Source organism: Sphaerodactylus townsendi, linkage group LG04, assembly GCF_021028975.2.
Source record: "Sphaerodactylus townsendi isolate TG3544 linkage group LG04, MPM_Stown_v2.3, whole genome shotgun sequence".
NCBI classification, from domain to species: domain Eukaryota; kingdom Metazoa; phylum Chordata; class Lepidosauria; order Squamata; family Sphaerodactylidae; genus Sphaerodactylus; species Sphaerodactylus townsendi.
The window spans coordinates 70,179,893-70,193,756 of NC_059428.1; the positions used below are offsets into that span (position 1 = coordinate 70,179,893).

Here is a 13,864-nt window from a genome sequence, read left to right on the forward strand (position 1 = left end):
CAAAAGGGTTCCTCCCACTTGGGACCCCCTATTCCAGACTATTATTGGTCAGTGGGTTGTCTGTCGAGCTCTTAGCTCGGGATTGGCCCCTCAGGGTTCTGGGCCTTTTTCCCTGATTGCAGTCTGGGCTGGGCTGCTCCAATCCCGCCCAACTCTATAGAAATGCTGAGGCCTGGATTGCAGCTGGGTTGGGACTGTGTTGATTCCACCTTACTCACCTATACTTAAGCAAACTTTTAAATTCTACTAAATAGTTTGGCTTACAAACACAGCTGAAAAACATGTTAATTACCCTTTTACGGTTAAAAAGATGCAGTGACAAAGTGTATCATTATTTTGCCATTTCTTGAGAAATACTCACATATAAACATTGTCTCCTCACTGCCTTCGTCTGCCATTTCTGAAATCTGTCAAAACATGTGATATTAACAGCAATTAGACTGTTAAGCGGTTTCTGGTAAAAATACTTCCCCATAGTTTTATAGACTTGTACATCACTATAAAATACTTCCATTTCCAAAAAAAGGAGGAGGAGGAGGAGGAGGAACAGCAGCAGCAGCAGCAGCAGCAGCATTCTAGGCACATTTTTTTGTGATCTGCAACCTTCTGTTAATATTTCAACTGAATGGTATTAGACAAATTATTTAGACCGTTAAAATTCTGTCCCTGGGAAAAGTATACCATCATATGAGATGAATGAGCAGGTGCTAACTTCATTATGTATACTAGCAGTAGGAAACTTTAATCAAATCACTAAATGGACTGAAATGGCCTATACTTAAAAACAGAACTACGTTGTTCTTCATGGTTACAAAGAATCTTGAAAGAGAAAATTATCTGGGCATGGAATGAAAAATGACCGCATTGAACAAATATGTTAACCTCAAATGGAAGTGATCTGCAACCCTTTAAAAGACCATTTCATGTGAAAATAAATAGAGTGAGTGAACACTCTAGGTGACTAGAAAGAACACACACAATCTCAGTACTGTTTCTTGAAAAAGCATACGAAACAAAGATTATTGGCTGAGTTTTATTTATTTTATTTACAGTCTTCCCTTCTCACTGACACTCCAAGCAAATGGCATAAAACTATGTAAACAAATACAATGAAAGATGTAATAAGCAGTGCAATACAAATTGCCTTATCTCTTCAGTCTACAAGCAGAACATATCGTGAACAGGATTAGATTTAGATGAAGGTGGAAAGAAAATTGGTAGAAGGATCATTAACAATTTGGGATGTGTAGATAATGCCAATAGACCTGAAACTTCTACTAATGAAGGTTGAAGCAGAAAGCACCAAAGCAAGATTACAACTCCAAATCAAGAAGACAAAAAGAATGACTACTGAGGAATTTCAGCACTTTAAGGTTGACAATGAAGAATTGTTGTTTCTATTTCTTGGTTCAGTCATCAAACAAAAGGGAGAGTACAACCAAGAAATCAGAAGGAGATTGAGACTTCAAAGGGTAGCTATGAAGGAGCTAGAAAACATCCTTAAGTGTAAGGATGTGCCACTGGCAACAAAGATCAAGATACTACATAACACAATACTCCTCATTACTATGTATGGGTGTGAAAGCTGGCCAATGAAGAGCTGACAGGAAACAAGTTGTTTCATTTGAAATATGGTGTTGGAGGAGAATTTTACAGATACCATAGACAAATATGTGGGTTTCAGATCAAATCAAGCCTCAACTAAAATGACTGAACTGAGTCTATCATACTTTGGTCACAGGAAAAGACAATAATGCTATGGTACTCATGTTTATTTATTCATTCTTTCACTTTCTATCCCATCCTTTCCCAACCAAGTCAGGCTTAGGACAGCTCACAACAAATTCCAACAGCAATCAAAATCACATCATTAACAATAGTAAATCGTCGATAGCTGTTGAAAATTACAATAGTGTCTTTAAACTGTATAACAATAATGGGGAACCAGTTGAAGAGGAGAAAGAATAAAGTGAAGAGAGAAACAATAGGGTACCTTCAATAAGGTAAGGGATGGGAATAAAAGTAGGTAAAATATAGGCAAATAGGTAAAAGGAAAGGCAGAGAGGGAGGGAGGCCAGATCAGATTGAAACCATCACTGTCTTCAACTGTAGGGCTGGCAGAATATCTCAGTCTTACAGGCCCTGTGGAGCTGCATCAGGTCCCTCAGGACCCAGGTCTCACTTGATAAGAGTATTCCAGGGCCACAACCAAGGAGTATCTGCCTCTGGTTGAGGACATTTAAATGCTTTTTGGGCCAGGGACTCCCAGGATGTTGTTCCCAGCTGTGCATACATACCTTTTTTTGAAGGGGAGGGGGTGTATTGGGAGAGGCAGTCTTGTAGGCATTACGGTCCCAGACTGTTTAGGGCTTTAAAGGCCAATACCAAAACCTTGACCTGATCTGGTACTCCACATGGAGCCAGCACATAGAGTTGGGTTGTATATGTGCTCTCTATGGGGTCACTGTAATGACCTGAGGCATCGCATTCTGGACCAGTTGAAGAAATGAAGTTTCCAGAGCAGTCTAACGAGTAATCCTGCATAGAGCTACAATAGTCCAATCTGGAGGTGATGGTTGCATGGATCACTGTGACTAGGTATGGGCAAGATAGGAAGGGTGCCAGTTGCCAAGTCTGGTAAAGATGGAAAAATGCCATTCTGACTACATTTGTGACCTCTGCCTCCATTGAAAATGAGGCATCCAGAGTCACCACCAAGCTCCTGATGGTCGATGTCAGCATTAACTCTACAATGCCAATAGTTGGCTCTTGAAAAGCTGGCTGGATCCAACTCAGTGCTGGGTTTTACACTTCCTTCAAAAGCAGGTTGGTTTATTTTCCCAGGTGAAAATTCTTTCAGGCATCCTAACTCAGCTTCTCAAACTATTCCTTCTTTGGGGGAACCTTCCTTGTGTAGGATTCCAGATGCTCACAACTGGCCAGAAAAAATGTTAGAATCATTCATGAGGCTTGACAGCAAATAAGCTGTCAGGTGGTAGAAGTTTTCCCCACCTAGGAATTTAATAAATCCTTTAAATGTAAGAGTCCTTCTCAACAGTTTGTCAACAACCATCATACAAGAAAATTCCCGAGGCAGGATAGCTTTGGTATGCTGGGGAGAATACAGTATAAGGGAATAGGAAGCGTGCTCAGAAATAAACTTTGTTTCTGTGAACCATTCTGATCATATACTTTGAGAAATTCTTCTCATTTCACCATAAATTGGCTGAGGTTGGGGGAGGATGGTGAACTGGTTACCTTGAGTGAAAACATCTTAAACATCTCTGACAAACCCTTCTCTGCCTTTGGAGGATACTCACTGCCACAGAAGTAAATGAAGTCTGGTAGTATTTCAAAGAAAGCTACAAAGAAAAGTGACAGTCAGCATTCCTAAGCCTCAGAGCAGACTGGAGCCCCTTCCGCACACGCAAAATAATGAATTTTAAAACCACTTTCACAACTGTTTGCAAGTGGATTTTGCTATTCCGCACAGCTTCAAAGAGCACTGAAAGCAGTTTGAAAGTGCATTATTCTGCATATGCGGAATGAGCCAGGGATTCATTCCTCCTTGGAAAAGAGAGGAGCTCTTTGGGATGTAGAATGGCAAATAGCCTGTCACAGATGCATAAACTGGAAACACCTCTGTACCTTGTGATGTATTCACTAAATGTAACTCAGTATAGAGTGTGACATTCATTCACGTACCCACCCCCCACCTGAACACTTTTCAACCCTACTATTCTGCAGCTACCTGTGCCTGAGATTATGCATCTGGCACTTTTAGAAACAAAATTTATCTCAGGTTCCATTTTAGGTTTATGTCTTACATAAGTGGAACAGCTATCATAGGGGAATACTTAGCAGTACTGAACCCTTCAACAGCAGTTGAACTAAATGGTGGAGAAGGGTATACCATTGCTTAGAAATATAGGGTCAGTCTAAAGATAAGGCCTAAAAATGAACAGGAGGCTAGGTATGAAAGGAGATTCTGGAAGAGAACTAGCCGGTGTAGAAAATAGAACAGGGAAAAACATGAGTTCTGGAATAATTTGACAGTGGGATGGAAGTCTGAAAAAAATGTATCTGAATATAAATACAAATTTTTGACGAGTCAGTTGTGGACCACAGGACACATCAAAATTCAATTTGCAGCTAATGCTTTGTCCTTCCTATGCCAAATATAAGGATAGGTTTTTGACTATATTTTAGCCACTATTTATGTCATACTTCATACAGTTGTTGATAACATTACATATTACACCACCTCACAATACTTTGGTACAGTCAGTGCCACATTTTCCGAACAATGGCATTATCCACATACCACCATGTGATTTTTCAGGGTGACTACTGAGAACACCATTTATCTTAACACAAGCTACCTATGGATGCACAACTCCCACCAAGACTTTCTTTTAAAGCCTAAGAGGTAGGTTTTTTTTCTTAAAGAAGAGAACAGGTTCATCTACAGATGGTAGTAGGCAAGACATGGTACCCAGGCTGCTGGATGACACGGATAGAGAGGTTACTGAGAGGCAACTGGCAGCATTAGATGAATACTAAATCCCCTGGGCCAGATGATGTGCACCCAAGAATGGTCAAAGAACTATCTTGCAGAGCCTCTGTCCATCATCTTCAAGACTTCTTGGAAGATTGGAGATGTGCCACAAGACTGAAGGAGAGCAAATGTTATTCCAATCTTCAAAAAAGGCAGGAAGGATGACTCCGGAAACTAAATGCCAGTCAGTGTGTCCCAGTGAGGATACTGGAGCAGATTTTAATATGTGAGCATGTGAAGGACAACCTGATGATCCAGGAGAGTCAGCACAGATTTCTCCCCAATAGGTTCTGCTAGACCAGTGATGGCGAACCTTTTCGAGACCAAATGCCCAAATTGCAACCCAAAACCCACTTATTTATCGCAAAGTGCCAACACAGCAATTTAACCCGAATAACCCCCTCGAGCAGGGGCCAGCCTGCTGTAGTCTCCAGCAAGTCCCACATCCGTCACTCTGTGCCTCTCTAGCATCTCTGCCACCTCACACACACCCCTGGGTAGCAGCCACCTGGAGCACAGGCACCAGGCCCACCAGCTGAGTCTTCCCTGCTCGCTGAGGTGCATGCACATCAAGTCCAGCGGCCCAGGCCAGCCTAGATGTGTGTGTGTGGGGGGGCGATTCCCCCATGATGAACTCTGTGTGTGCGTGCCCACAGAGAGGGCTCTGAGTGCCACCTCTGGCACCCTTGCCATAGGTTCGCCACCACTGTGCTAGACCAACCTCATTTCTTTCTTTGATTGAGAAACCGGCTTACTGGATTGTGGGAATGTCATCAACATTTTAACTGGATTTCAGAAAAGCTTTTGACAGGGTCCCCCATAATGTTTTGCTGGGTAGACTGAAGGACTCTTAAGATAGTTAGGTGGATAGAGAACTGCTTAGAGAACGGCACCTGAAGAGTAGTTGTCAATGGCATTTCGTCTCGCTGGAGGAAGGGGTTCAGTTGGGTGCCACAGAGCTCAGTTCTGGCCTTGGTACTTTTCAATATTTGATAAATGATCTGGATGAGAAGGTGGAGCGACTACTCATAAAATCTGAAGATGACATCAAATTAGGAGGAGTAGCAAACACCACAGAAGATATAGAATTCAATGAGATCTGAACACACTAGAAAAATAAGTGGTTGTGATCAAGATGCAATTCAACAAGGACAAGTGTTGACATCTGGGTACAAAAATGAGAATCATGTGTACTGGATGGGAAATACACTTCTGGGTAGCAGTCTGTGTAAGTAAGATGTTTGGGTACAGGTGGACTGTAAGTAAATATGAGCAATCAGTGTGATGAACTGGCAAAAAATGCTATTGTGGTTTTGAGTGTATCAACAGAGGTATACATCCAAATCAGAAGATGTCCCAGTGTCACTGTAAACTGCATTGGTCAGACTGAACTTTGAAGTACTGTGTGCAGTTCTGAAGGCCTCACTTCAAAAAGGATATGGACAGAGCCAAGTGAGTGCAGAAGAGAGCGACAAAGATTTAATTATCAGGGGCCTGGAGACCAAGCCCTAAGAAGACTAGCTGAGAGACTTGGCAATGTTCAATCTGGAAAAGTGGAGTTGGCTGGGGGGTGGGGGTGGGGGACAGAACATGATTGCTCTCTTTAAAGGTTGTGACATAAAGGAGGCAGGGAGCTGTTCCTGTTGGCAACAGAGGATAGGATTCCCAATAATGGGTATAATTTATGGGTGGAAAAATACCGGCTGGATTATATTAAAAAAATGTACAGTAAGAGTAGTTCAGCAGTGGAATTGGCTGCCTATGGAAGTGGTGAGCTCCCCCTCACTGGCAGTCATCAAACAGCAGTGGGAGGAACTCTTGCCAGGGATTCTTTACACTGATTCTGCATTGAGCAGGGAGTTGGACTAGGTGTTCTGCGTGGCCCCTTTCCACTCCATAATTCTATGAAGGTTTTTTAAAACTAAAAAGCAAGTTTTTAAAAACTAGTATAGGATTAAAACTTCAGAACCATGTTCTGAAGTGGAGGCTTTTGTACCATGTAGCTCAGTGGTGGTGAAGAACACCAGCGCTCTTTGCAGGGTCACGCTGAAAAGCAAGGATAGCCTTCTAGTCTGAGAGCCTGAAAAAATTAATATACATATTTGTTGGGTTTTTTAATGGTGTATCCAGAGTACTGGTCTATCAATAGCTATTAGCCAGGGAATCTAAACAGAGGGTCCACATTTAGGCCCCTTCCGCACATGCAGAATAATGCACTTTCAATCCACTTTCAGTGCACTTTGCTGCTGGATTTTACTGTGTGAAATAGCAAAATCCACTTGTAAACAATTGTGAAAGTGGATTGAAAGTGCATTATTCTGCATGTGGAGAAGGGGCCCCAGAGGAACATTCCTCAGAAACCAGATAATATAGATGAACAGCAGAGATGCTGCCTTCATGCCTGGTTTGCTTATCTTAAGAGATACTTGGCCAGCTATTTTTGCAAGCAGAACACTAGAGATCCAACCCAGTAGAGCTCTTATGCCTTTAAATGGTAGCTAGTCTTGCAGAAAGTTATCACTAAGAAATAACTGGGGAATAAAGCAAATCAGTTTGGGCAGTGATTCTCTGCTGCTGACAATTCATCCAGGTACTATGTTGGAATGATTTATCTTTCTCTTCCTGGTTCAAATGTAGTCTTTCAAGATTGTCAACATAAACCCCAGGTGAATAGCAGAAAAAAAGGAAGAGATGGAAAAATACACAGACAAATCAATTCATTCCCTCCTCCCCAAATATCTTTCTGTCTTTTGCCCCATGATCCCAGCTGAGCTGAACAGAATGAGTTCTGACTGAGGATGAATCAAACAGTGGAGAATGGCTGGATATAGACTGTATTTCTTGATTTTGACAACAGATCTTCACTTCATGAACTATTCAAGGAAACTGGTTCTGGTGGGTTTTCCGGGCTGTGTGGCCGTGGTCTGGTGGATCTTGTTCCTAACATTTCACCTGCATCTGTGACTGGCATCTTCAGAGGTGAATCACAGAGGGAAGTCTGTGATACACCTCTAAAGATGCCAGCCACAGATGCAGGCGAAACGTTAGGAACAAGATCCATCAGATCACAGCCACACAGCCCAGAAAACCCACCAGAACCAGTTGAATCTGGCCGTGAAAGCCTTCGACATTATATTTAAGGAAAGTCTGATGGCAACACTAGCATTGTTGTCTCCATATTTTCTGGATCCAGGGGCTCCATGATAGCCTGTGAAGCCACTGGTAGCTCACCACTACTGCAGAACAGCTCATGCGAACCTTAGATGACCCAGGAAAAGATCACAAAAAGAAGTGAACGCCACAATGTTTAATGAGACATATTCCCAAGCAACAGTAATAAAATTATCAACATTACATCATGCCCTCTTTTCTGTATGCATCTAGCAGTGCCATTGCCATTATTTCTAGGAGTCGCAACTATGCACTATCCACCTGGGCCCCACTAGAAATCCTACCTAGGCCCTGCCAGCTGCCACTTCAAGGCTTGCTGATGCCAGCCCTGTTCTGCATATACTACTAATAAAATGCTGTCAAGTTGCAACTGACATATATTTTTATTTATTTTATTTATTTTTTCAATTTATATACCGCCCGATCCCCGGGCGGATATAGCTATCCCTCACGGGCTCTTCATGGCAAGAGATGACCAGAGACAGTTTGCTATGGCCTTTCTCTGCATAGGAGCCCTGGTCTTCGGTGATGATGGCCTCCCATCCAACTACCTTCCATTACTGATCCTGCTTAGCTTCCAAAATCTGACAACAGAGGGCTATTGAAGCTAATCTACTGCTTATATGCAGACCTGTTTGAATTCCCTCTCATTCATGCAGGCAGATATGGGCTGAACTATATGTTCTATGCAAACGAATTCAACTGCAACTTAATGCTCTTCTTTACACAGGAGAGGGAGGGAGAAAAGTTCTCAATCTTCCCCAGGCCCATTTTTTCCTTGTTTCAAATTGCCTACCCCAACAGCTTTCCTCCAACAAGACTGTAATTTGACAGCAATTTCATATAGGTTAAGCTAAGTGCTATACTATAGTGAGTTCTGCTACACTAATTTTGCTTGGCATCCCATGACAGTATTACTATATTTGTGGATTTTAAAAACCTTTTTAAGCAGTATGATTTCTCCTTTCTCCATGAAATATTTAATATAGGTCCCGATATGTGTGTGTGTATGTATGTGTGTGTGTGTATGTATACACATTATACATAAATATATACACATACATGTATACATACTTACTGTGTGTGTGTTGTTAAGTCGGAGCTTACTTATGGTGACTACTTAGGGTTTTCAAGGCCAAGAGATGTTCAGAAGTGGTTTGCCATTCCCAGCCTCTGAGTCATGACCTTGGTATTCCTCCGCGTTCCCCCACCCAAATACTTGTTTTGGTTGATTCTGCTTAGCTTCTGAGATCAAATGAGATCAAGCTAGCCTGGGATATCCAGGGCACGGCGTGGATATGTTATACAAACTTATATTTATGGTGTTCCCCTTGTTTTTGAAAAAACATACATGAATCATCAAACTGGGAGAAGACATAGCACCGTGCAAACGAACACATGTCATGTTTTGTACTAATGTACTAACTGGTATATCACTTTTGAGGACAAATAATGAAAGATGCATCTAACAAACATAAAAAGAAATCAGATGGTTTAACAAATTAACTTGGACTTGAATAATTATAAGCAGGATCCAACACTGTGCTACTATGTTTTAGTGAAATTTTTTTATCTAAGTGTAACTCTATGAGATGTCTCTAGCAGTACTACATGCCTGTAGTAGATGAACTTCATCAACTCTGAAGTGTTGTAGGATCAGTTAATTGTACAGTTAATGTAATGTGCAGTTGCTTTTTCTATTGAACTTATACAAATCTCTCCAATCACACCTGCTTCCCCATTTACTCCTAACATCAAGAAAATGTGTACAATGTGGGCTTAATTCGCATTAGCAGAAAGGCATGAGAATACACAAGAAAGAAAAATCAATAGGGTAAAAATCAATGTATTTCTCTGAAAAATGTGGCTTGGTATAACCTAGCAAAAAATACTCATGCAGCACAAATGTTTCTGGGACATTGCTATTTTTATAATCCTCCTTTCCAGATCAAAAGAAAACTTTCACAGTAATTTGCATGCATTTTCACCTATGGTTATCGTAAGTGTAGCAAAGCCTGATCTTAAAATTCTGTGAGAGAATCCTCCATTACTTTTTTTTGGTCAAGTCGCAGCTGACTTATGCTACTTGTAGGGATTTCAAGGCAAGAAATGTTCGGAGGTGGTTTACCTGTCTCTATAGCACCATTAAGTAAATCTGGCTAGCCCACGTTTGTCAGTTTTCTACTATACAGGGAGGAAAGGGTGATGATTAAGGAGAATGCAAAAACGAATTTTGAATGTTTGGGGGGTGTCCCCCACCATCTATTTTACTAGCTTGTATACATCAAAATCATGGTGAGGATTTAAAAAAAATCCTTTCAGCGCATTTTGCTTGTAACTTGTGAATGCAGTAACTTGTGCATACAGAAAGAAGTGATACAGCTCAAAAACGCATGAAAGCCCACTTCACCCCCAATCAAGCAGATAACCGTTAAGCACCCCAAAATAACGAGAAGCCTTTGGGCGGCTTGCTGATTTAACAGGGCTCCTCAGGAGCGCCTTTCTCTCTTTTGGAAAAGCGCCTGAGACACACACGCGGGAGTGGCTGAGAAAAACCAGCGCGCCCCGTCCTCCAGGTGACCAGATCAAGGCGCGTGGAGACTAACCGGGTTTCAGCGACCCGCAAGCTGAACCCACCCTTTCCCGGGCAGCTCCCAACTCGTTCCCATTTTGTCCTTCCCTCCCCTTCCACTCCGGCCCCCACAAGCTGCCCCTCCCAGTGCTGAAGTGCAGACGGAGAGGGAGGGACTCAGGCTGAGGAACCCAGGACGGGGCAATGGAGACAAGCCCGACCATCCTGCGCCGCATCGGGGAGGCGTCGCACTACTTGGGCCCAACCAGGGATCCGGGAGCGGCTCCGCCGGGTTTTTCCTCGGACCCGCCTCGCCCCCTCCATGGCGCGCGCGGTCGCTGGCGGCGGCTGCTGCCTGTAACAAAGAACAGGCGGCGTGGAGGAGGAGAGCGAGACGGAGGGGAGGAGGAGCAGGCGGAGGAGGCGCGGCCGGACCGGAGGCTCCGCCGCGCTACCCTGGGCGGCCCCAAGGACGGGACGAGGCGCCCCTGGCGCAGGGTCCCGAGTGACGAGCCCCTGCGGCTCCTGGATGCGAGCGAGCGGCACCCTGCAAGGCGGGGATTGGCGTTACCTGCTTTTGGAATGTTCGCACCCGGATCGAATCCGGACTCCAGGTTCCGATCTGAGCCGGAAACTGCGCGCTACCGGAAGCTGGTGTGGGGTTTTCGCGTTGCGACTTGGGAATCGTAGTACATGTGGCTCACAATGTCCACAATGTAGACGGGAAGGATCAGCGGGTGAAAGATGTTGCGATGATATCCTGGTACGCGATGCTGTATATGGCGTTGTTCCATGGCATAGCTGAACTTCGTGTATTTGCAGCCACAGTTGGAGCTCTTGTTGCTCTCGTTTGTGGCTAATGCCTTCAGATTTGATCTGTTAGGTTGAGTAACGTTCATTTTTGTAGACAGCTGTATCCCTTCAGCATCCACCCTTTTGTTAACTATTCCGGAAACTATCTATAACTAATACGAAATAGTATTCTTTCTTTAGGACCACCCTTTAACGTTGCTCAAGCAGTCCAAATCCACATCACCGGAATAAATTATTGGGGGAACTTTTTGGTTTGTCAAAACTATGACCAATAGTTTTTCCCTTGGAGCAAGGGGCAGATTATACGGAATCTGGGAGATCAGTGTGTGGATCTCCTAATGATTTACTTTTATGCTTATGGGGACTGTAACGTCTGGGATTTTGATTAGAACACTTGGGGGGGGGGTCCTGTTGTTGCCTACCCTTCCTACAGCATTACCTCCCAAACTATTAGCCCCCTGGTGTGGGAGAGCAAGGGGCTGGACGCTGGAAGAAATGCCTACTCATGATCTCTTGAGTAATACACAGTGCGATCTTGGGCCTCTTCTGTATACACAGCTCACCACTTGATGTGACTAATAATTTTTTAAAATTCCATTCGAAAACTGAGGACCAGGGGTAGGAGAAAATAGTTGAAAGACAGTTGGGCGACTACCTGGGCCTAGATAAGGGCCCAGTGTTTGCTGGGTTAAAGAAATAAAGACCATGATTGCACGCTCAAAGGAATCTGGTTCAGAAATGATAAATGCAGTAAAAGTGCTTGGGGAAACAATGGCAAAAACTAAAACATCTGCTGATATAGTGTAAGGCCAGCAGTTTGCAGCTCTCAGGCATTGGGTATTGTCCCAGTTATGTTTATAGTAAATGGGCAGCCCAATCCTGAGCCCTGGGATGACAAGGAATGGCACCGCTAAGGCAGTGCCCTGCCACCTCCAGAGGGCTTTTTGGCAGTCCAGGGAGGCAAAAACTAAAACAGCCTCCTCACCACCAAAAAGCCTTCAGTTAAACTCATTAAGCTTCATGGTCCACGCCTCTTGGAATGCCCCTGCTACAATGCGGGGCTGGCAGCAGCACTGGGGTATCAATGCAACACTCAGCATCATATCAGGGCATCCCAGGAGGGTGCAGTGGGGTAATAGTGGCATTTGTCCAAAAGGAGGGGACCTGACCCAAGTTATTTCTGCTGCCCTAGTCTGTAATCAGGAGATCCAGTGTGCCTGCTGTGAAAAAACTCAAACGTTTAGGAGTGCTATACTGAAACTTTGGCCAATTATGCACAAGGTGTTTGGTATGCAGTGGAGGCAAATATCTGTTGCGTCAGGTTTTCTTATGCGGACTTATTTCCACTAACCGAGCTTTCACTTTCCACTATCTCTGCAGCAAGCAAATCCACTTACAGCACGATTTCAATATTGCTTCGCTGCCAGATTTGCCAGTGGGCACGCCTTTGCCCCAGACGTCTTCCCTCTGCCTTAACCGCCCCCCACTCCCTCATGCTGCTTTGCATGTTTTCCCTTTGTCCTCTTCCTTGTTGCCAACTACTTCCTGCTTCTTGTTGTCCTGTATTATTTCGATTGACTGTGGCCTCCATAGTGATAGATCAATAAATCAATACTAAAAAACTAAAAATGATAAGACCAATCAGTCAGTCAAAACACCAGATTTGCCCCTATATTTGATCAACACACTGGGATTTCTCCAGCCTTGTAGTTTTATACAGAAGCAATCAGTGATTCCAGACCACACCAGGAAAAACCCGTCGGTCTTGACACTTGGGTTTACTGCACATCAGGAGATAGATGATCATGAACCTGAGGAGCTTAGCAAATGGGAGTTCACATTGCCCTTTTGCTGTTTCATAGCTTGCAAACTGCCATTTCTCCCCCCTCACTTCCCAACATAAAAGACAATCAGTGTTTGGGCAAAGTGTACAGAAATCATATGCAAGACCTTTAACAGTTCGTCTTTTTATGTCGATCTATTGATAAATTGATATATCCATCTATTGATGAGATTAAAGATAGAAATTAATTATATTAAAAATTAAAGCAGGCATGGCGATAGAGAACCCATGAAACATTGCGCCCCCCCCCAGACGCAAGTAAAAAGCCAGCTGATGGTTAATGCCTGCCCCACTGCAAACAGGGCAGTGGGTTATAATGTTGAACATGCCCCAAAACAAAGACCCCCCAACTAATTCTCTTTGAAGTTGCAGGAACCTTGCTGTGCAAAATGGATCTCTCAAGTGCTTCATCTTAATTAGGCCATTAGTTCAAAACAGAGTATGTGGAGTATAGTGGTTAAGAGTGGTGGACTTTAATCTGGAAAACTGGATTTGGTTCTCCACTCCTTCACATGAATGACAGACTCTAATCTGGTGGATCAGGTTTGTTTTCCACTCTTCCACAAGAGGCCTGCTGGGTGATTTTTTTCAGTGGCAGCAGAGGCAGGTAACATGGGCCACTTTTCTCTTCCCTGCTGCTGCCCAAAATCTTGGGCTCATTCCACACATGCAGAATAATGCACTTTCAAGCTGCTTTCAGTGCTCTTTGAAGCTGTGCGGAATGGCAAAATCCACTTGCAAACAGTTGTGAAAGTGGTTTGAAAACGCATTATTTTGCGTGTGTGGAAGGGGCCTTGTGTTGCTTTAAAATTAAGCTAACTTTACTTCCTTGCTTGTGGTCTAAGAAAGACTGGGGGCAGAGACAAGGCCAGGGAAAGACCCCAATCTGTGGCCTGATCCCACCCCA

At 43.6% G+C, this 13,864-nt stretch overlaps 1 protein-coding gene across 5 annotated transcripts in view; it reads right to left on the reverse strand.

Annotated features, from left to right (window-relative positions):
* PRDM15 (PR/SET domain 15) overlaps nucleotides 1-10,947 on the reverse strand; it is a 48,667-nt gene extending 37,720 nt beyond the window's left edge. For 4 of the 5 annotated variants that reach the window (XM_048493728.1, XM_048493727.1, XM_048493725.1 and 1 more), the window contains exons 1-2: nucleotides 10,523-10,632; nucleotides 362-407 (exon numbers count right to left, since the gene is read on the reverse strand). In XM_048493728.1, coding sequence (XP_048349685.1) covers nucleotides 362-407; nucleotides 10,523-10,537 — 61 coding nt within the window. In that variant the 5' untranslated portion in view covers nucleotides 10,538-10,632. Of the gene's footprint in view, nucleotides 1-361; nucleotides 408-10,522; nucleotides 10,633-10,872 lie in introns of those variants that run through there. The other variant, XM_048493729.1, reaches the window with a different exon arrangement.
* Nucleotides 10,948-13,864: the final 2,917 nt, after the last annotated feature.